Consider the following 22,481-nt stretch of genomic DNA (forward strand, 5'->3'; position numbering starts at 1 on the left):
ATACAAGAAACTTTACGTCTGCTTAGTAGTTTGTGTTGAGCTGCTCAGTGGCATAACAATTCAACATAAACATAAACATTGACGAGTCGATGCCGAAGCGTAAAGTAGATAGAAATTTTTGGCTAGTTAATCAAATCATTCTAGTGAAAAACAATTCACGTTCTGCGTAATCTCGCAACCAATATCGTGATCAGCAAACTTCAGATTATTTTCTCTAATTTGCCATGATTGTCAATGTGGGAATCCCAATCAACCCATATACCACTATAGCGCAGTGCGGCCTCTATGATTACTTGCTTTATAGTTTAAGGTAAGGACAACGATATACAGCGAAAGATAATTTCGTACAAATGTTACTAGTAAAATTGGTGCAGCTCAAATGCTGGGTGTAAACATTGAAGATGTTTCGTATTGGATATTTTTTGGTGAGTCGGGACTAATTGTCAAGTGTACCAAGTTCTTACATATAAGAGAGCTTAATGCATTAGGCATTGGGATATAATATCTGCTGACACTCATAGAATTCCTTCTGATCAATTCATACAGTGTATTTTTCTTACTCATTATACACACATTATAGAGCAGCGATCGTGTGTTTCACCTTATATAGAAGATTATGGAAACACTATCTTTGGTTTATATTACTTTTAATACAATGCAAGTCATTTCTAACTTGCTAATGGCAGTAGTTGCAATCTACATGGCACTTTTTTCCATCAACTCCACAACGACAACCTCCACTAGTATCTCCTTTACCGCCAGGACCCCAGCGCGGTCCACGTGTTACCCAACAGATTTCCGTTTTACACATGCTGCATTTCAACCAGTCACATCCCCACTTTTTCATCATTACTACCTGAATAATAAATTCGCAAATGAATACCCTTCAGATTAACTGATATTTCAAACTGTCTCATACCTGACACGTAGGACACTTCAGTGCATCTCCTTTTTCTACCATTTCTTGCAACATGTCTTTGGTTCGTTTCGCTTCGATGTTCGTATCACAGTCACTCTTCATTCGATCTTGATACTGCTTACAGTCAAGTCCGTCGTGTATCGCCTGAAACACGATTTCAGTGAGAAAAAGCTTTTCTAATGTAGTAAGAATTTTAATGCCCTAACATCACTTACTGAAATTACAACCAATTTCAATATAATCATACCAATTATTATGGATTATGTGTGCTAATTTTAGTCCTCTCATAAGACCTTTTTAAAATTATATGTAATGCATTCAATATCAAGATAATAGAAAATTTAAAGAAATTCATAGACGCGTCAGCCCAAATCCACAGAGAACAGAAATTCATGTAGAGATTTCAGTGTGTGTAAGAATTTGAACTATTATTTGGCAAATTGATCCCCAAGTAGCAATTTGGCTATAGAGGTTCTTCGATGCAACTTGCGACTTTGCGTACAATGGAAATTCGGAATCGAAATATTTCCAACAAATTTTTTCATTCCGCTTTTCGATCGTGTTCGAGTTTTCCATATAAACACATCGCTCGTTTGAAATGCAGAATGAATTTTTTTACATTCGATCGAAATGCAGAATTAGAGTGCCTATAATCAGAGTGACATTTTCCCATCCGAAATGTTGGCAGTGTCGTTAGCTTCACATTGTAATTGACAGGTCGTTTGCTCGTTTGGAACTGGAAGCTGTCATTCCAAACGAACAGCTGTCATCACTCTGGATAAAGGCACTCTAGGGTAAATATAAACCTTTACACAAAACATAATTATTGACTATACTCGTAATTCGAAAATATGACGAAGAATGGATTGGATTGACAATATGCATACCAATTGGATTAACGTATTGTTGAATGATTAACAATACTAAGTACTTATAATAATGTCGCAAGCTCGACACAAGACAAGACACATAAAATACCTACCCTGCATGTAAGACAATTTACAATTGTGCAGACAGGGCATTTAAATTGATTGACGTTATCTTCATAAATGCACCAACCGCGGCAGTTCGGTGTCTTGCAATGAAATGTATTGTTAAGTTTACTCTCAGCCTGACGAATAGATTTCGCTAAATGAACTTCGTACATTTCTTTGGACACCAAAGCTTTGATTTCCCGTTGCTGGAACATAAAATGAGCTATACTATACACTACACAAGGCACTTGATCCTGGTACCTGCACAACACTTTCACAGCTGTATGTATCATTCATAAATGGGCATCTAATTTCCGGTTCCTCACTGTAGTTGATAGTATTAACCAAACATTCCTTACAAAATGAATGTAAACAATCACGTAATACGATTCCTTCGTATTCTTTGAAATATTCGAAGCATATGGGGCACTCGAAAGGATCTACGTTGGCGATAAGATCTGCTGCATCGAGGTTAACTAATTCCATGTAGTGGTTAGTGACATCACGATCATCATCAGGTATCACTAAACCATTTCTTCCAAATTTGACCGGTTTATTAGCACCGTTTTTGAGTAACACTGCTCTGACAATAGGACTGGCGGTAGTGATTACAGCACCATCTGTTTTAGAGGTACTAGTTGGACCAACATTATACGAATTAGGATTGAAATTATCTACTCCTCGATATTTGTTCCGCGTGATATTTGGACTAGTGAAGGCGGTCATTACAATGTTCTTTTGTTCTGGTATCTGAATATGTCTGGTCGTCAATAATTCCGTAGTGCTCGATTGTTGATTCGTTTTTTTATGTGATTCCGATGAATTTTTTTCGTCTAAGAAAATATTGAAAACCTCAGAAGATTTACGATTACTTGACACACGGTTTAGATCGTTTCGTTGCTCTTTGGAAACGTTTCTCATTTGCACACTTATTGGTTTCGGTAACGCAACTGTGCTACTTGACATACAATTGCGAGAAGTAAGCATATACGTAGTTGGTCTAGCCTCGGAACACGCTCCACACCCGGGACGATTCGGTGGATTTATAAGAGTACATAGTGGACAAGTCCAGCCATTTTTAATATCCTGTTGAGATGTTCTATCTTCAACGATAGTCGGCAGGGCCATTGCTCCTAAAATACATGATCAAGTAATTGTAATGTAAGTAATGATCTGAACAGCAAGTAACGATCTGAACAGCGAATACTTTTAAACACTTACCAAAACTAGACCCATCATCAATTTGATACTCATTTTGTGTATCCGAACATTCCCCATCGGAATCGGATACAGTTAAAATTTTTGATTCTGCTTGACTAAACTGAGGTTGTACAGTTAGTTTTGATCCACTTTTGTCTTCATCTTTTACCTGGATTCCAAGAATGTCTTCGGAAGATGACTTCGTATGTTTTGCAATCTCGCTTACTATATAAAGAAATAAAACACGGTCATTCTCACACATGCCATAATCGGAAAGCGTTTTCTGTTCATTGGATAATGGCTGATCGGCATGCATCCATCGTTGAACGTTAACAGGTATTCCAAAGTCCCGGCAAATTTTGTCTTTCAGTTGCGCGATGGTCATAGTAGTCGAGACACTGACTTTTAAAGGACCCTTTTGACTGTTTTTGTCATTTATGAATATGGTAATGCTGTAAAAAAGTTAAAACAAAACATTGTAATAGTTATTTTTAGAATAAAGAAAACAATGAACTACAAATCGTGAAATATAACGTTCGCCCTTCACCTTTAATCAAATCTTTGTGAAAAATGTTAGGTTTTGCATTTTCCAGCTTTCATCGGATGGAAATTTAGCTATGGGTTCCTAAAAAGCTGTTTTGCAACATTGGTCAAAAGGTTTGACAACTCATCCCTACCCAATTAAACAAACTATATGTTCAGAAAGCTTTAAATGTTATTACTGAACAGCTATAAAATTAACAGTAATACTTTACAGAAGCTTCAATGACATTTTTTCAAATTAAATTTTACATTTTTTCGAATTTTTCGGAATAAGAATTCATAATCAAATCGCAAATATCAGGTGTACAACTTTGCTTCCGCCGTTTTCCGATAGGTGGCTGTACCGGCTGAGGCTGGTCAAAATACATAGATGATAATGCCTTTAAGGTGAGTGTGTACAGTGCCTAACGAATTGTCATCGCCGTTTCAGTGACAGTTGTTCTTGTTTTCTTATTACTCACGCTCGAAAATGTATGTTTATAGGCCAATTCTCGCCATTTGTAGGAAGTTTTACTTTTCTGGTACAATTCGAAAAAATGCAGCTGAAGCACATCGAATGCTCTCAGAAACTTACGGTGATGCTGCTCTGAGTAAAAGAACATGTCGGAAGTGGTATCAACGTTTTAAAAATGGTGATTTCGATGTCGAAGACAAACATGGTGGTGGAAGAGAAAAAACCTTCAAAGATGAACAACTAGAAGCATTGCTTGATGAAGATTCGTGCCAAACCCAAGAAGAGCTTGCCGAATCGTTGGGAGTGAGTCAGCAAGCCATTTCAAAACGTTTCAAGGCCCTGGACATGATTCAGAAAGAAGGAAACTGGGTGCCGTGCAAGTTGAAACCGAGGAACATCGAGCGCCGTCTATTTGTATGTGAGCAACTGCTTCAAAGACAAAATCGTAAGGGGTTTTTACATCGAATCGTAACCGGTGATAGAAAGTGGGTTCGATACGATAATCCTAAACGCAGAAAATCATGGGGAAAGTCCGGGCATGCTACTTCGTCGAAGGCAAAACCGAATATTCACGGAGCCATTATGATTTGTATTAGGTGGGATCAGCTCGGTGTGATTTACTACGAACTTTTGAAACCGCGTGAAATCATCACAGGAGATCGCTACCGAACGCAACTGATGCGCCTTAATCGTGCGCTAAAAGATAAGCGGCCACAATATCAAGAGCGACATGACAAAGTCATCCTCCAACACGACAATGCTCGGCCTCACGTCGCAAAAGTGTTGACCATAAGTACCTGGAAACACTGAAATGGGAAGTCTTGCCCCACCCGCCGTATTCCCCAGATGTCGCTCCTTCTGACTTCCACTTATTCCGTTCGATGGCATACGGCTTGGCAGATCAACATTTTCAATCCTTCGAAGAGTTGGAAAAATGGATTGCCATGGATAGCGTTGAAAGAGGACTCCTTTTTTCGAACCGGGATCCGAAAATTGCCGAAAAGATGGAAGAAAGTTGTCGCTAGCGACGGATAATACTTTGAATAATACATCTGTAAGCACTTTTTTGCAATAAAGGTTTTAATTTTGGAAAAAAAACGGCGAAAGCGAAGTTGTACGCCTGATACAATATAAAAATAGTTCGATACTGTTGTGCCCGCCTTGTTATTTATTCCATTTCAAAGTTTCTGCACACGATTTCTTCGACTTTTTTCGGACGTGTCATATATTTAGATCGAAAGTTTTGAAATATTGGTCACTTTTTCATCAAGTTTCTGAATGTTATCAAATATGAATCAATAGTTAGTTTTGTATATTATAATTCTTGAAAACGCACTGCAATTCGGTTCATAGCAAGAGGTCATGTCCTCATTGTAGTGGCAGCTAGCAATTTGATAAATTTCTCTGACAGATACACACAGATTGGTGGATCGAGGATTTCAGAAAATTTAGCTTTTTCTTTATAAGTTGCCATGTAAAGTTCCGACCAAAAAAGAGCTCTACACTTTTTTAGGCCATATTCTACGGAATACCTAATAACGCATAAAAGTCTCGTAATACCTACGGAAGCCTATCTCGACTGCATTTTGTTGTTTCACGTTCCGAAATCTGATTAGGCTGATCTCTGAATCAACTTAACACTTAAGTTGTTCCTTGCAATCCTTCAGCCTTTCGGGTTCGAAAAATAAGCGGCGTGAAAGGCGATGGTCTTACTCATAAAATATTAAAAAAAGGTATGGACTTAGCTTAAAAACAGAATTTCAATAGCGTTTACACCCAAAACCAACAAAAAAAGCAGATAACATTCGTGAAAACGCTTCTTGGGGCAATATTCACCATAATGATGGCTTAGTTATGCCTCAGGGTATGTACTTTCGATTCACATCGAATTAACTTACACTGATGAAAGTGTACACCCTTACATGAACCAGGTTCGAACCTGACTCGATTTTCAGTTCAACAACGTTAAAACTAGGTTCGAAACTAGCTTCAAACCAACCCGTGGACAACTTGACAGCTCCCATACATCGAGAATATAAGTAAAAGTTTTGGTTCTCTGGTTCCACAATGGCGTCGTATATAGAATAATATTTGGAAATAACGTACCTGCGGTTTAAATTTTCATATTTAAATAAGTTAAATAAATTTCGCTAGCATTTCTTGACATTAATACAGTAATTATGATGATAAGTTACTATGGTTTAGTATAAGTATAATTTTTCTCTTTTCATTAATAGAAAGTTTAAAAGTAGTTCATCACATTTAAACTAACAATGAACGTGAAGTAATGTATTCTATTGAATCTTGAAGAACAATACTACTAATTTGAAAACCTAGATTAAATCTATGGTTCCCTTATCTTTATGCGAGTCGTTAGATGATCATCCAATGATAACAAATACTCCTACAAATGGCTACTAATTCCTTGCGTTTTCATGGATACGACTAAATATGTTAGGTACTCTTTAGTCACACACCAAATTTCAAAAAACACTTCATTTCTAACTCTATCAATTACTATTAATAGTTATCTTTTTAGACCAAAGAGAAAACGTTGGGCAGAGTGAATTAAAAGATAGAAAGATACAAAATACGCATGTTTGGAGATTTATGACGTGTGTTATTGATGAGTTTATTGCTATGCAGCGCTGTTAGAAAAAATCTCAATATTTTCATTTCACTCAGGAGTTCTTGCGTAAGTCACAATATGAAAATTACGCTCCTTTTAAATATATTGCTGGACGCATACACAGTGACCGTAAATAACGTAATGAAGTATTGGTTTCTCTTGTAAACTTTTTGTTTCGTGATTCATTGCACCCGTATTGTTTAGGTACACTAGCGCCTTCCTGAACTCAGTGGAACACATATGAAACAGGCTCATTTCTGTCAGGTTGTGTATGGGTTGCTTCAAAGCTTCAAACAAACGGTTTGACAGCAGCTAGCGTGGAAATTGCGTTAGGTTTGGCACCAAGCGAAAACGACATACAAATCAATAAGAAATATCTATGCTACTAGATTATGTATGAATTACACATGAATGATATATAGATTTTCAACTGAACATTTCCAGTGTTTTTCAGTGTTTGCATAATTATTGAAAAGAAAAACGTGTTACATCCAATATATCCCAAACATATCGACGCTGAGTAATAATTAACATGAGCTGAACTAAAGTGGATTTGTACATGAAATCTTTGACAATCTCTTGTACATTTCTAGACTTCAAAAAGTATATTTATTAAATTGAAGTTCGAATCAGTTTTCATCAACGTAGAGACCGGAGACAAAAGTAGATAATGTAGTGGCATAGAAAACAGACATACAGACTCGCATGAAAAATTTGATTGAGCTTACCTAATATCAGTTAAACTGCTTGATGAACCAGTGTCGGAATCATTCGAACTCTGCCGCGTAACGGTAAGAGATACCTTCATTTTTGCAAGATCCATTGCTAGCTTGGCTGCTCGATCATGAGCTCCTTCTCCAATGGCCATCTCGAGGTTTCTCAATAATTTATTGATTGCGATGGTACTGGTTCTGTTCAATGACGTACTGTTATTTTTGAGAGTATTCCTAAAGTTTTTCACACCTTGAGCAGAACGAAGTTGATTTGATATTTGGCGGACTTTTTCATTTTGATGATCGGATAAATTTACAGCTGCTTCAACTAGCGGACATTTTGCATCGTTATTCAGCACCATAGTGGAATCATTAAGTGAAGCAATTGTTTCTGCGACTTTTAAAGGTTGCAGCAAATTATTTATTTCTTGATTAATAATTTTTGATTCGTTTGATTTTAATTTTGGCTTAAGTTCGTCCGGTTTCTTGAGAAAAGTTTTCTTAACTGCTCCTAACTTATAAGGTTCAGCTACAACCGGTGAATGTTCGGTTGTTGGTAAATTTCTTTGAATTGCTGTTGGACTAGATTTTCGCAAAGATTTGGGACTCTTAGTACAAACAGGAATAGAAGATATAAACCCATTTTTTCGTTGTACCAACGGCGAATCTCGTTTTGGTTGGTGATTACTAACGGGTGGTTTTTGAAGGACAGGATATTTGTCGGCTAATGCTTTAGCATTCATCGTACGTATCATTTCCCGCAATTTCAGTTTTTCCATTTCCAGTGCTTCTTCGTCCATATTTTGCACTTGTTTAACATTGAAATTTGTTGTCGATCTTTCATTGCTGACTTCCTCCTCGAGATGTGTGCTAAATCTAGCTATTCTTGCACTACGTACTTCATCTATATCTACGAAAACCGACCGTGATTGATCTACTGAGCTGACGGATGCTGTCTCAGTTCTATTTTCTTTTAGTTTTTCATCATCAAACTTGTTTTTAGAGTTTTCGATGTCTGTACTTCCATTATCGTTTTTAATACCGTTCTGTTTTTCAAAAGAAACCCGACTAATTAGGCTCTTTACCCCCATTTTTGGCGAAGCAAGCATTTTGGCTTGTCCGAATGATTTTTTTGATGAGTCTAACATACCTGTCGTACTAGTGCACCCTGATGGGTTAGTTTTAGGCATGAAGTACTTGAGCACGCGTTCAGTCTTTTTGTCCCATTCGTCAGTCGAAGGTTGTCGATAAGTTGTTTTAATGTCAGATATAGGTTTTTTAAGCGGATAATTTGGTCTTAAAGGCGGTTCCTCCAATATGCTAAGTTTATCATAAGGCTTAATACGTTCACATGCTTCACAAATTATCCTCCAATTGGGATTTTCTAGGGTGCAGTACGGACATGACCACAAACCAAGAATATACTTGTCATCGGTTGTTTTGTCGGTATCACGTTGTTCAGAGACGTTAGAAGTTATTTGTTCTTGAGTTACTGTCGATGAAATCTTTTGTTTATCTGCTCCAAAATAATCCTTACTGGGAATAAACGAAGTATTTAATATGACTTTGCTAATGTTAGCTGAGTTTGCTTCGAATTTTGATATTAATGCCTTTGCTGACTTTGGTTGATCGGTCGGATCAATCGTGTCGCACTCGGATCGTTTTGCAAATGATTGACTCCTTTTGACTAATTGTTCTGGAGCTGAAAAATAAATATTGTTCTCGTTTGGGAAATCTACTGCTTTAGAAGCATTTTCCTTATTTATTATTTCCGCTGCTTCTCGATCAAGTTCACTTATACTTGGTATACCGAAGCCTGATTTACGCTTTTCGCTATCCTTTTCCCGTCGTTTTATATCGTCAGATTTTTCAATTATTTTTGAAAACAAATTGAATCTTGGACCACTACCATGGCTGTGCGTAGGGTCTATTATTGAATTCCTGCAATATCCAACCTCCGGGAGATCATTGCTGTCCTTGTTTCTTGATTTCCGTTTGTCAATGGTTTTCAAAATTATGTCTTTTTTGAAAGGAAGTGAACTTTCCTGATGTTTAACACCGGAAATTGGTCGCTTGTACCACGGTCTCGGTGAAATAGGAGATGCTGGTTTACTTACACCACCAATCGCTTCCGCATATAAGTAATCATGAATTGGTGATCGTGTCCCGTTGGTGGACGTGAAAATTTCTTCCAGTTTCATGACATCGTTATTGGTGAGCATAAACGTTGATGCTGATTTGCTTGTTGACAAAGAGCCTACAGTTGCTGGTGGAGCTTGAACCCTTCGGATATTATCGATCAACTGTTGCTTCTGCTCTTCCGTTAAGCCTCCCGGGGTTCTTTCTTCAGATATTCCCGGAAGTGGAGTCGTTCTATTATGCATAACGGGATCAGGCGTTTTCGGTATTGACGTCCCTTCGATTATAGCTCGAATTTCTTTATCGTCTAATAAACTGGTATTGGAAATGGCTTCATTTAAGAATGATGAGTTTGAAGACATTGGTGGCAACGGAGCTGGTCTCTTTTTCCTCGATAACGTAGACGAGGGAGATAATGTTCCGCACTTTGAATTGGTATAAAAACCACTGCTAGCTGGTTTCGTCAGAGTGTTTGAATTATCACTTGAAATCGATGGAGGTGGCTGTGGCGCACGACGTTTGCCTTTAACATGAACATAGGCACCAGCTTTTTTGTCCTTTGAGCTATCACTGACTGTCCGTCGATGTTTTCTGGTTGCAGCACCTACTAATTCATCTTTATCGTTATCATGCACGTTTCGTGGAATTTCTTTAGTCGTAGTCGGTAAACTTAGATCCGTGTACTGAGGGCTTTGTTGTTTTCTGGTAAGTGTAACGTCTTTATTGTTCAGTACACCTGTTGCTTGCAAACTAGAAAAGAGATTGTATTTCTTTCGCAAAGTCAATTCATGTTTGGTATCCTGTTCCCGCATACGATCACATTGTGCAACACGCCGTTTATAGCTATCGGTATACGGTCCCGGATTGATCACGCGTTCAGTTTGTGTCCCAATAGGTTCGTAGCAGGTAGGTTGTACAAATGCAAATCCGTCTGTTGCTGTACTTAAAATGCTATCACAACTTGAGCTTTTTGATAGGCTGTTATAATCTATTACTGGACCAGGGCTTGGCGACGTACTGTGAGTTCCCGTGCTCTGATTTTGACTTATCGTATCGAAAGAACCCTTTTCTCGATCAATAGATCCTGTTGACGTTTTTGTCACACCACTACTAGAAGCTTCTGGTTGCACTTGTTGCCATTTAGTTTGGATTTCGGAAACTTCCTTTTGGATGCGTACGTCATCTCGTCGAAACCACCGGAAAAAAGATTGTAATCCACCACTACCTGAAACTGACGATCGAGAATCTGGAACATTTTTGTTCTAAAAATAAAAAAAAATATAATAAAGCAAAGTTCCTACAGTATATCATTTCTCAACTTACTATCAAAATCCGTTTCCGGTTGAAACTTTTCTTTCTTTCGTTACTTAGAGATTTTTCGCCATCGGATTGGTTCATATTATGCCGAGAAGACTTTCCTTAGAGATGTCATTATTCAAATTACCTAATGATATTACTGGTTTATCATGGCGTGTACTGGAAAGCAACAGGCAGTTATACATAAAACGGAAAAAGAATTCAATAAGATTATTTTTTACAAATTCATTGCTTGTAATTATTAACCTAATAATTGAGACCCAAAAACTCAATCATAGAGCATAAAAAGCGGAACCTTTTCACTACTTTACAGTAATTTGGAGAAATAACAACGCCCGGGAACTTTAGTACCCAAAGTATTCTGTAGTCTAAGAGAGGTTAAAAATTCTCCAGAAATAGAACTCAAATCTTATTCATTCAGTACATACGCGCCACCATTTAGCGACAGTTCCAGAACAAATTGAGTGCAAGCAGGCCCGTACTCAGAATTTCGTTTCGGGAGGGGCCCAAAGATAAAAAAATAATGTTGCTGAAGATTGCCTCTGGGTACGTGACTGAGTGCAAGCAAAGCCTTGGCATTACATTCCTTTTGTGGATTTTGATCAATCTGTTCCAACAAACTTCACAGTCGATGCATAGCGTACAGAATCATCGCATGGCTATTACTATGATCCTATTGACACTAAGAATCCAACCAGGTCGGGGCTTGAGCATAAGACAACTGGCTAGTAAGACCAGTGCTCGAAACATCGAAAACCATACCAGTACACACCAGTCATTCATTTCTACTTTTCACTTGAGTAGAGTATATTTATATATAGCCAACGGATAATCACTGTGAAAATAACTTGCATCAGTTCTTATACATCTATGCATTCAGTTTTCTCTAAGATAACAAATCCAATTTTGACGATGCAAAATTAAAAAAAAACTTCTAAACCAAAATTTTCGCAATAATGAGAATGGCATTATTACTCTCCGGGAGAATAAAACAGGTTTTTAACATAATAACTGATAACAGCTTTGGAGAGTCATTTTAGATGACGGTACAAAATATTCAACGCTCATGGACTATATTTTACACTCATTATCCCATCATTCTGGAATCGGAAGTCAGATCAGGCTGAAATCAAAGTTTTCCGAAACATTAAACCGGATAAAACTCTATGAAAGTCTTAAGTTCGTGAAAATAGCAGCAACCATCTCCGTGAAAAGGAAGTGCACGTACTTGTGATTTTCCATGGGATCATAAGACGTTTTTCTCTATTGATTTGTTTGACATGGTTCAAGATCTTATTAGCTATAAAAACCGACTCAGCATTATATAAGATACTTATGTAAAAACGTTAGAGGGTAATTGCTTCTCTTATCGTATTATCGTCTATTGATTCGTCTTTGCTGATAGTGCTAGCCGAATAAATAAACGATCATGATTTATCTTGGTAGAACACACTCCAGAACTCAACAGATGAAATAGTGCTAAACTTGTCACGTGATGCCGTAGTTGCACTCCACAAGTGTAACGGGAGGAGGATATTTGTTATAAATTTCAGCAATGGTAGTATTCGCGCACAACTTTGTTTGTACCGGACTCAACGTGTATATTTTCTGAAAATGAATTCACAAGTACTAAACATAGGGTAGAAGAAAATTGTTGAACACTAGGCCTAGGCCGATAAACCAGGCCTTCCAAAAACCTTTCTAATTGAAAATAGCTTCTAAAGTAGAAACGACTGATTATGATTTAAGCAAACCGTTTTATTCATGAGTCACTATACGAAGGTTATCAGCGATTCAGACGCGCCTCGATTATTTAAAATTTCCATACTATTATTACGTACCAGGAGGAAAATGGATGATCGGTGGTGTTGAATTGTTTCAAACAGCCAATAAAATGGAAGAAAAATTGACTATGTTTGTGTATATGAAATTCAAGCTAAACAAGGTATTAGTTTTTAATCAGCTACTGTGTTCAACCAAAACCATGTATCGATAACAGACAATCGGAAAAGTTAGTGCATTAAAATGTTACACAAAAATGCACATACACAAACAGACATTTTCCGTACTCGACGAATTGAGTCGAATGGTATATAAAACACGGCCCTCTGGGCCTCGTTTCAAAAGCCGGGTTTTACAGTGATTGTATAACCATTCTATAAAATAAATGCAAAAAAATCTCGAGATATGAAACAATGAAAAATCTTAACCAAAAAAGAAATTCCTGCAATTGGGACCTTTTACAACATGGAAGCAGTAACCAGTGGATCTATTCTGGGCTATTTTTATTTTCGCCGCCGTATTTCACACGGCCTCTAGACTAGTCATGTCCGAGTAGAGGCAACAGGTACTATCAATCTCCTATTGGACCCCAGCCCTTCTAACAACTTTCTGCATTAAATTTGAAATAATTAGCACATTAACCATTCTTTTTTTTTAATGTTAGTAGCTGATTCAGGGAATAGATAGTACAATATAGCACTAATTCGTTGTAGGGAACATAAATAAGAACTTCGATCTCCAGCTTTTTGCCTTTCTCTATAGAAAGGTAATAGAACTGCTGGAATAACCGACTTTTAATCGGTGCTCCGGCATCCTATAATTTTATATACCATTTGACTCAGCTCGACGAGATCGAAAAATGTCTGTGTATATGTATGTATGTGTGTGCACTTTTCTTATTACTCACTTTTCTGGGAAATAGTTGAACCGATTTTAACGAGCTTAGGCTCGTTTGAAAGCCACTATTGAGTCATTAATCAAGTTCGAAGATCAAATAGCAGCGACTTCTGATTCCGGAGATACTATAATGGTATCTCCTACGTAACCGACACAACGCCAGTTTCTTACCGCTCAATTTCTTGGAGATGGCTGGATCGATTTCAACAAGATCAATTTCATTTGAAACCTAGGGGAAGATGTTCGGTTACCGGCACCCACCGTAACTTTTGACAGAAACCAGACAGCGTCATTTCGACAAATGTCATGTGTGTGTGTAACCACGTTCTTTTTGTGCCGAATATCGAAGCCAACAGACGCTTGTACTTATTGCTGCGTTTAAAACAAATTTTATTATTTGTTTTGTCAGATTCAAAATGTCTACCGATTTCGGTTACCGGCACCCCAAGGTGTTCGGTTACCGGCCCTCCATTTTTTTCGACAAATCGTGAAAAATTGTCAGTGATATGCAGGCTGCTGTCGAGACAAAGCAAGTGAAAGTTTTAGCCAAACACCTAGCTGCTCATAGGGCAGATGGAAAAGGCTAGGGCTAAGAAAAAACGTGGAAGACCGGCTGAATCAACACCAAAGGCTCCGCCTTACAAATCATAGACCAAGAGAGCCAAGGCGAAGTCTCCATCGAACAATTAAGACTTTTGTCCAAAACGCTTCTAAAAAGAAACTGCAGTCTTTACTTATATTTTTTCCATTTTTAGTGAAATTTCTTGGGGTGCCGGTAACCGAACACCTTTTTTGAAATGGCCAAAATTTATCACTTTACTAAATTTTTCTTCGATTAAATCAACTTAGTTTTTTAATCAGTTGTTTGCTAGGGACTTTAGCTTTCCATTGATGTATCGATGTCCGCATAATGTGCACTAAGTGAGAAGTAATGATTTTAAAATAGAAGGGTGCCGGTAACCGAACACTCATTGATTAAGTTTGAAGATCAAATGCCTGTAATTTCTGGTTCCGGAGATATAATGGTGTAAATGACGTATCCGACCAAACTCGTTGTTTTTTACCGCTGAGTTCCCTCAGATATGGCTAAACTGATTTCAACAAAATTAGGCTCGTTTGAACACTACTACTGGATAATTGATGAAGATCGAAGATCAAATGGCTATAACTTCTGGTTCCGAATATATAATGGTATAAGTGAAATAATCGACAAAACACCTGTGTCATTGATCAGGTTTGAAGTTCAAATTGATGACACTTCTATTTTAATATTTTAGATCTAGATATAATGGTATAAGCGGAGTAAACGATTTAACGCCTATTTTTCGCTTTTCCTTTCCCGGTGGCTGAACCGATTTTAACAAGCCTAGAGATTGAGAGATGGATCATGTTCGAAGATCAAATGTCTGTTACTTACGTAAACGACAAAACTCATTAACGCTAAATTTTCTCGGATATGGATGAATCGATTTCTATCACTTTGGGCACGATCGATACTAATATTGGATTGTGGATCGAGTTCGAAGATCAAATTGTAGTCTTTTCCGGTTCCAGAGGTGTAATCGTACAGGTTACGTAACCTAGAAATAGTTTTTTTTTTCTATTGCCGAATACGTAACGTAAGCCCTGAAGCATACTTTTGTGAGCTATCCAAATCAATCTGAATGAATTTGTACCAAAAATGAGCACAGATTTGTGTAATAAATTATCCTAATAAAATAAAGCAAAAATGCTTCAATGAGACTGTGTTAATAACGAGAGAAAAGCATTATCGCACCACTAAGAGGATATAGAATAGGTTTTTCACCCGGCGTAATACCAAAATTAGGTTAAAGCCGGGTATAAATAAACGATATAAAAAAATAGGTTTTTCTTTTTATTTTGATCCATTAGCAACAAATCAGTTAGTACATTTTCCCACATCAACAGAATCACCAACCCAAATTTACGTTCCTGATTTTATAATTTTGTTTAAGACCAACATTACGTTAAAGACCAACATTACGCCCTTTTGATTGAAATAAAAACAATAATTTTTTTCCATATAATCTGATCGGCATGAATAAATTGAATAATTACCAATATTATTAGAATGCTCACTTCTATTCGCCTTATGTTCAAACATTTAACGATTGACCGAACTCTCAGCAGTTTTCGTTCGGGACAGATCACACTTATTTGAATTTCGTTGTTTCGGGCATTCGTGAAATTAAGCTTCCTAAATTCACATCCGTTGCACTTATCCACTCGATTTGCGTAGGCTGTGCATTATGCCAACCTTTCACAGTCGCGCACCACACGCACGCTCGAATCTCACCTCTTGAACAAAGATTTGCAGTACATTTTTAGAAATGCCACACTTATTAATGCTCGCGGCGCACCATCGATTCCAGACAAAGCAATTCCACTTTTGAAAACCGCGCTTTACTGTTTGTGCAAGAAAATTTAGATTTCCTCACCTTCTCACGATCGTCTTCACACATCATTTCCCATGTCAGTATTCAACCAGCAAACATGAAAATCACGCATCATAACTGGATTCTAGACAGTGTTCAACAGAAGCAATCTCAACAGAAAATTCATCACCACTTCTAACTATCGCCCAAGCTGCGAAATCGCGTATCCGCTCTGTCGGCAGGCGGAAAATTCACTGATTCCTGCGGCCGTAGACAAATATTGTGATTTTTCGAAAACGCTTTTTATAAATATAGCTGTATTTTAAGTACATTCGTGAGTGTATCTGTTTGTGGCACTGGTCTTGGGAAAATCTTGTGACGAAAACGAGAAAAAGTGGTGACGAGAAAATGCTGACGACAAACATGACTCACGCAGCAACTCTCGGAAGTTGTTGGATGGATCGTCGAACTTGATTGAAGCTAATTTTAGCATCAAGCGCACGTTGGAGAAGAATTTCCTCCAATTCAAACTCTTGTTAGAAATGCTATTCGCGTGTCACAAATGTCGACAATTCAGCATTGCACTATCGATTTACATTTATCAAGAAATCAGTATTGTTAATTGAATATCTCTTGGGAGTATGCAAATTTTCCGATTTTCCATGAAAGTTAACGAAAATACTAAAATCTTGCTTCACAAGAACAGTTCAATAACAAGGTGTTGATTTGATAAGAATGACAGTTTTCAAATCGGTTAAGCCATATCTGAGAAAACGAAGTGAGTTCTTGTTTTTGGGAAATTTCCGGAAAATAAATGCTAGAACCGGTATAGTCGAAGTCGGTTCGTATGTCATCAACTAACATGACCAACAAATTAGTTTTTAGTCAAATTGAGAAGATTATTTACAATTTTTGCATCGTGCTTGAAATTTCAAGCAATTATCGTATAATTTTGGGACCGCAGTCGGATCCAAATAATGTTCAGGAGTTTTGCACGGGACCATAATACCACAGACTAACAGACATGACACTATAAGTAAATTCTTCAAAAAATAAATTTTCGTGAGGCACTAGTACCACGTATATTGAACTGTGCGAACTATTTACTATCGGTACAAACACTATGTTATGTAAAATACCCCCCAAATTACGTTGATAATAACTTCTCAGGCACGTGAAACCGATTTTTGGTTTTTGGTATATACATAATTGTAATATTTATGTTATTCCTTTTAGTTAGTCTTCCGCATGGAATGTTCAAAAAGTTAATTATTAATTGAATTTGTTGTCATCAAGGCTATTTTTGAATGTGCTGGTAATTTTCACGCGAAATTAAGTGGCGGCAGGCCAAAAGAAAGTAAATATTGTAACAAAACGTGGGTTCGATTTTGTATTTCGTTGGAGGATGAGAAGTAGGCACAATTCTGTAAGTAGTTTTGGCCATATACATATATTAAATTGGTATCCTGCATGAAATCTTCAAGGACGTATACAAATCAGTACATTACAGATAATTCTGTGTGAACGGAAACTCTGTTGGTAAATGTCTACACAGTCAACACAGTCTATATCCCAGTGAGTTTCATATTGGTGATTTTGACCATCTTTTCCGGTTCTTCCGCAACTGGAGTCCGGGGACCGGTATAGTCGAAGTCGGTTCGTTTGATGGTAAACTACATAACTTACAAATTGGACCAGTTTTGAGCCCAATTTAGAATTCTGTGTAACGTTTTCTGCTTCGTTGCTCTTAGCATAGGTTTAAAACGTTAAGCACTTATCAATCTGTAATCCACGAAACGGAAGTCGGATTCGCATAAAATTTTTCATTTTAACCTTATTCTGTGAAAATCAAAACAGTGAAAAAGTTAGTGAGTTCAATTCTGGAGCATATACTAACTACATTCGATACTTCCGAAAACAGAATCTGGGGGCCGGTGTAGCCAAAGTCAGTTCTAATGACCAGCAATAAACATGATTCATAAATTGAAATAAAATATTCGTCGCTCTGAACAACGTTGTGAAGGTTTGAGCACTCAACCGGAAGTAGAATCCAGATATAGTTCAGATGTTTTGTATGAGACCATAATACGCGTTAATACCTATGCATTGGAGTAGTTCTCAAAGCAATTATGAAGAGTTTTTAAGTTCAATTTCATGAAAATTACTGCTCTTTACATGATCCTTTCTGAAAAATACCTATTCATTTTTTAAATTTAATTATAATTCCAGAACCGGAAGTTGGATAAAGATAAAATCCAAGAATTATCCATAGGTCTTTAGACAAAAATGTTACATACATACAGGCATTTTGCGTACTCGACGAACATATAAAGTGACGACGCTAAAATCATCTAGACGCATATGAAAGGTTAAATGAGTTCATAAGTTCTCATGGAATGATGAGTGATAAAATTTTCTACCGTCATATACGGATCGCCTCAAAATAGGTACGAATCTTAAAAACACAACTCAAAATAAGTACATCTTCGAAAATTGTTTTGAAGCTGATTAGATGATGCATACGTAAATTTTGGTTATACCACTTTAGGTTTTCGGTTTCCAGAGCCTGAGATGTCGAAAACTATCGACTTGGGAGTTTCATCGATTTTTAATATACACATAAATTAGAAAGACGTATTTACACTAGTTAATGGAAAATAAGTTTTTGCTCAAATTTTGCGATGCAACCGCTTCTTAGCTGAAGTATTTACTCCGATTGCTGCATAATCTGTTGATTGTAAAGCGAATAATTCATCAAAAAATCTGGTGTCACAATAAGTACGACTTCTCCAAGCTGACAGGGTCTGCCATAATTTAAGATAATTTTACTCAAATAATCTGATTTAGATGGAGATAAGCATGACGGATTATAAGCCTTTAATCTACGCCTTAAATCCAGCCTGCCAATCCCACATATAGGGACGACGTATTTTGGTCCACTTTAGGATTTATTTGATTTTAGCCCACTTTCTAAAAATATCCATCAAATGTTGTAATATTTTTGAAAACCCCTTCCGCAATAGATAATTTAATGTGAGTAGCTTGAAATTGATGCAACATGGGTTACTTAACTTTAGTTAAATCCATAAAGTTTGTTAGGTGGGCCAAAATATATGAAGTGGCCAAAATACCTCTGTTACCCTATGGTCGGAAAGTTTTTTTTCTAGAACACTGGAAGCTAATGACCACAAAGTTAAATCACCATAATCGAAACAATGAAAAATCAATATTATATGAAAGTTATAAAATGAAAGTGCCTAAAGTTGTTCCGACAAACGGTGTGAAATTCTGGGTCTAACTACGTAATCTATTTCCATCGTCACACTCGATTCATGCTAGACACTAATAATATGCCCTAATTAATCAAAGTTTGTTTATTTGATTGATACCGCCGGCAAATTTGCACGCGGGTCAAATGCTTCTCATGGTTCTCGGATATGAATAGTAACATAAAGCAAATATTTCGTTTACACGACTCGTTTGCCGCACCACATGTTCTAAACGTGCATATTCACATTTCTGCCAAACCAAGGTGGCAAGGATGGTTCGTAAGTTACGTTTCACTTTAACAAAAGATGCATGACGTATTTTATAGACGTATCTAAAATATGTCCATATCTATACGATCTTTTCTAAATTCAGCCGTTGTTTGGTTTTTGTGTATAGATGTATTTATCATTTAATATCGCTAAAACTGACGTTGTTAAATTATATGGAGCAGAAATCACTAGTTTGGTGCGTGTATAAAATTGTCGAACTCACACCATTTGCAGTTTATAAAATTGTATGCGCGAGCACACGATCTTCGTCACGATGGGAAGAAAAACAATTACGCTTGATCGAGGTTGGAAGTGCTTTCTTCGTCGATACAATCATCTGCACGAGTAATTTTAAATTGAACAATAAACATATTTTTATAACACATGAATCATTCGCGATGTCCCTAGCGTAGCAGCTGTTCGGTCTTACTACTTCTCGCAACTGCAGCCGAATTTGCGATTTTAGCCCATCTATGAATGGCGATACTAAACTGAGGCAATGAGCAGAGTTCATATAAATCACTAAACTCTGGAATCCAGCAGGAAGTGACGATTTGATTCCAACTTATTCGTCCCTTTATTGCACACTTCACTTTTCGATAATTAATCTTAGTTGAACGTTGCAATTGAGTACAGTTTCAGCTGCTGAAAATATGACTGAACGACTTTCCCCACCGCATAACCGACTGAGTCTGACTTTTAATAGTAGTGGTTTAAGATTATCTTCACTCACTAGCGAAACTGCGAAATCGAGAAGCGCGATCTGTACATCTAGAATGTTGTCGAGAAACTAAAACCCGGGACGATCTTCAGCCCTGTATCGGTATCCATGCGTGTTGAGCTGTCTTTACGGTGATATCACACGTTTGTGATGAACGGAGATTGTTTTTGTGGCGATCCATTTAATTAAAGATATAGGTGTGGCATTCATAGTTACAAACGGTGAATTCATTTTGTAATTCTCACCCAAACATTTTCTTACACGAAGCAACATCAATTGATCGAATATAAATGATGATTTCGGGTTTTAGGCGGATATCGCCATGGGTCAGAAACACAGGGTATAAGGCGTTTGTCTAACAAACTAGTTAATCGAATGTAGGATCGTAGTGCTTACCAGGTTCACCCTGTACACTTTAAACCGATGAAGAAATCTGTCGAAGCAGAAAGTTAAGCTCCACACCAGAATCTAGTACCTAAACCTAGATTTTTTATATTTCAATATATATATATATATATATATATATATATATATATATATATATATATATATATATATATATATATATATATATATATATATATATATATATATATATATATATATATATCACTGGGATTTACTTCGTGTATTTATTCATTTAACACCTAAGCATTTATATTCTGATTCTTTATATGTCTGAAGTAACCGTGGTGAATCGATTCTAAGCAAAGTATTGTTATTACATTCATCATTGTGGATTTTGAACTTCTGTTTCAACAAACGTCGCAGCCGATTCATAGCGTACAGGTCGATTACATGACTGGTCCAACTGACACTAAGAATCCTTTCAAGTTCTTTAAGTAAACTTTAGGAATTCAATTAAGCATTTTTTCCATGTGATTTCTGCCTTTAAAGAGAGGATACAGAATTGTTGGGAAACAGGAAAACCCAACTTTTGATCGGAGCCCCGGCGACCCTTAGTGCTTCAACACAGATCGACGAAATCGACGATCTTGCGTAATTGTAACAGTACAATTATAAGGCGGAACATACGAGAGCAAAATATTACGGGGACAAGACCGATTAAATAAAAAAATTCAATGTTCAAATTTATTTATAAATTGAAAAATTCCACAACAAACCGTTTTTAGCCATCTAGGATTTCTAAATTTAGGTTGCGAATTAATATGACATTAAATTCAATGACTTACTTGTCAAACCCGTCACGAAATACAAATTTTATAGCGTTTTGAATGAATATCCCCAATCCGAATTTAAGAATTGTAAAACACAAATTATTGATATCCTATCGTTAAGCCAATATGGACAAAAAGTATCTATAATTCTTTCAAAAACTCATGAAAAATCTTGGTTGATTTTTCAAAAGACCGTAAGAGCACTCTTTGTTCACTTTCTCTTTTATTAATTACCAAGCGGTTTTCAAATTTTGTGTGTTGAACATAGAGAGTTTAACCTTAAGGTCATCACCTCTTCGGGCCAGAAAAATTTTCTGATCATATGTGCGGGGTTGAGAATCGCACCCAGGAGAACTGCGTGAAATGTACCGACTTACCCATCACGCTATACCCCTACCCTACTTCTATGTACAAGACTCTATGTGGACAGCCACATAGCCACACAACGAGATTTTCGCTTGTAGTCCAGTGAAAAGAAAGTCCATTGGACTATAAACGAAAATTAATTGGCAATGTAGCCTAAGCTGCTGTGCCATCAATCGGCGTCATCTCAAGTGAGGCGACGCCAACCAGAAGGAAGAAGAAGAGAAGTAGACACAATTCAGTATTTAGTTTTCGCCAGATACATAAAATCTGTATCCTGCATGAAATCCGGATGGACGTATACAAATCAGTACATTACAGATAATTCTGTATGAATGGCAACTTTGTTGGTAATTAACAAACATAAACAGGAGAGATGCCTTTTATTGGGATTTATCTGTATTATACAGATTTTTATCTACTCATGTAGATTTAATATAGAATACAGATTTTATACAGATATCTTAAGTTTAATACAGATTTCACAAAAAGTCATGGAAAAATTATAAATTTCCGTAACTTCAATCAACTGAAGTGACGAGATAAAAGTTCATAAATCAACAGAAAAATCACAAATTAAAGGAAAAATCTTTTTGCAGATATTTGGTGATCAACACTGAAATATATTTATACAATTTATAATTTGAAATTAATTTGAAGTGATATTCAAGGAAGTCATGATACCACGAAGTTTTATTGTCAGACTGAGAATTATAT

At 36.8% G+C, this 22,481-nt stretch overlaps 1 protein-coding gene across 4 annotated transcripts; it reads right to left on the reverse strand.

The window, feature by feature from the left end:
• Positions 1-513: 513 nt before the first annotated feature.
• Positions 514-20,360, reverse strand: LOC131430941 (uncharacterized). 4 transcript variants are annotated; one of them, XM_058596245.1, is made up of 8 exons: positions 20,236-20,360; positions 10,895-11,047; positions 7,448-10,833; positions 3,115-3,545; positions 2,155-3,026; positions 1,902-2,099; positions 920-1,063; positions 514-856 (listed from the first exon to the last, which is right to left on the reverse strand). In XM_058596245.1, the coding sequence occupies exons 2-8, from the start codon at positions 10,967-10,969 to the stop codon at positions 677-679; spliced, it is 5,286 nt and encodes a 1,761-aa protein (XP_058452228.1). In that variant the 5' UTR covers positions 10,970-11,047; positions 20,236-20,360; the 3' UTR covers positions 514-676. The 4 variants fall into 4 exon arrangements, with proteins under 4 accessions (XP_058452228.1, XP_058452226.1, XP_058452227.1 ...); XM_058596243.1 differs by lacking the exon at positions 20,236-20,360 and adding an exon at positions 19,726-20,224; XM_058596244.1 differs by lacking the exon at positions 20,236-20,360 and adding an exon at positions 15,668-19,688.
• Between the last annotated feature and the right edge of the window lie 2,121 nt (positions 20,361-22,481).

This window comes from Malaya genurostris, chromosome 2 (genome assembly GCF_030247185.1).
Source record: "Malaya genurostris strain Urasoe2022 chromosome 2, Malgen_1.1, whole genome shotgun sequence".
Classification (NCBI taxonomy): Eukaryota; Metazoa; Arthropoda; class Insecta; order Diptera; family Culicidae; genus Malaya; species Malaya genurostris.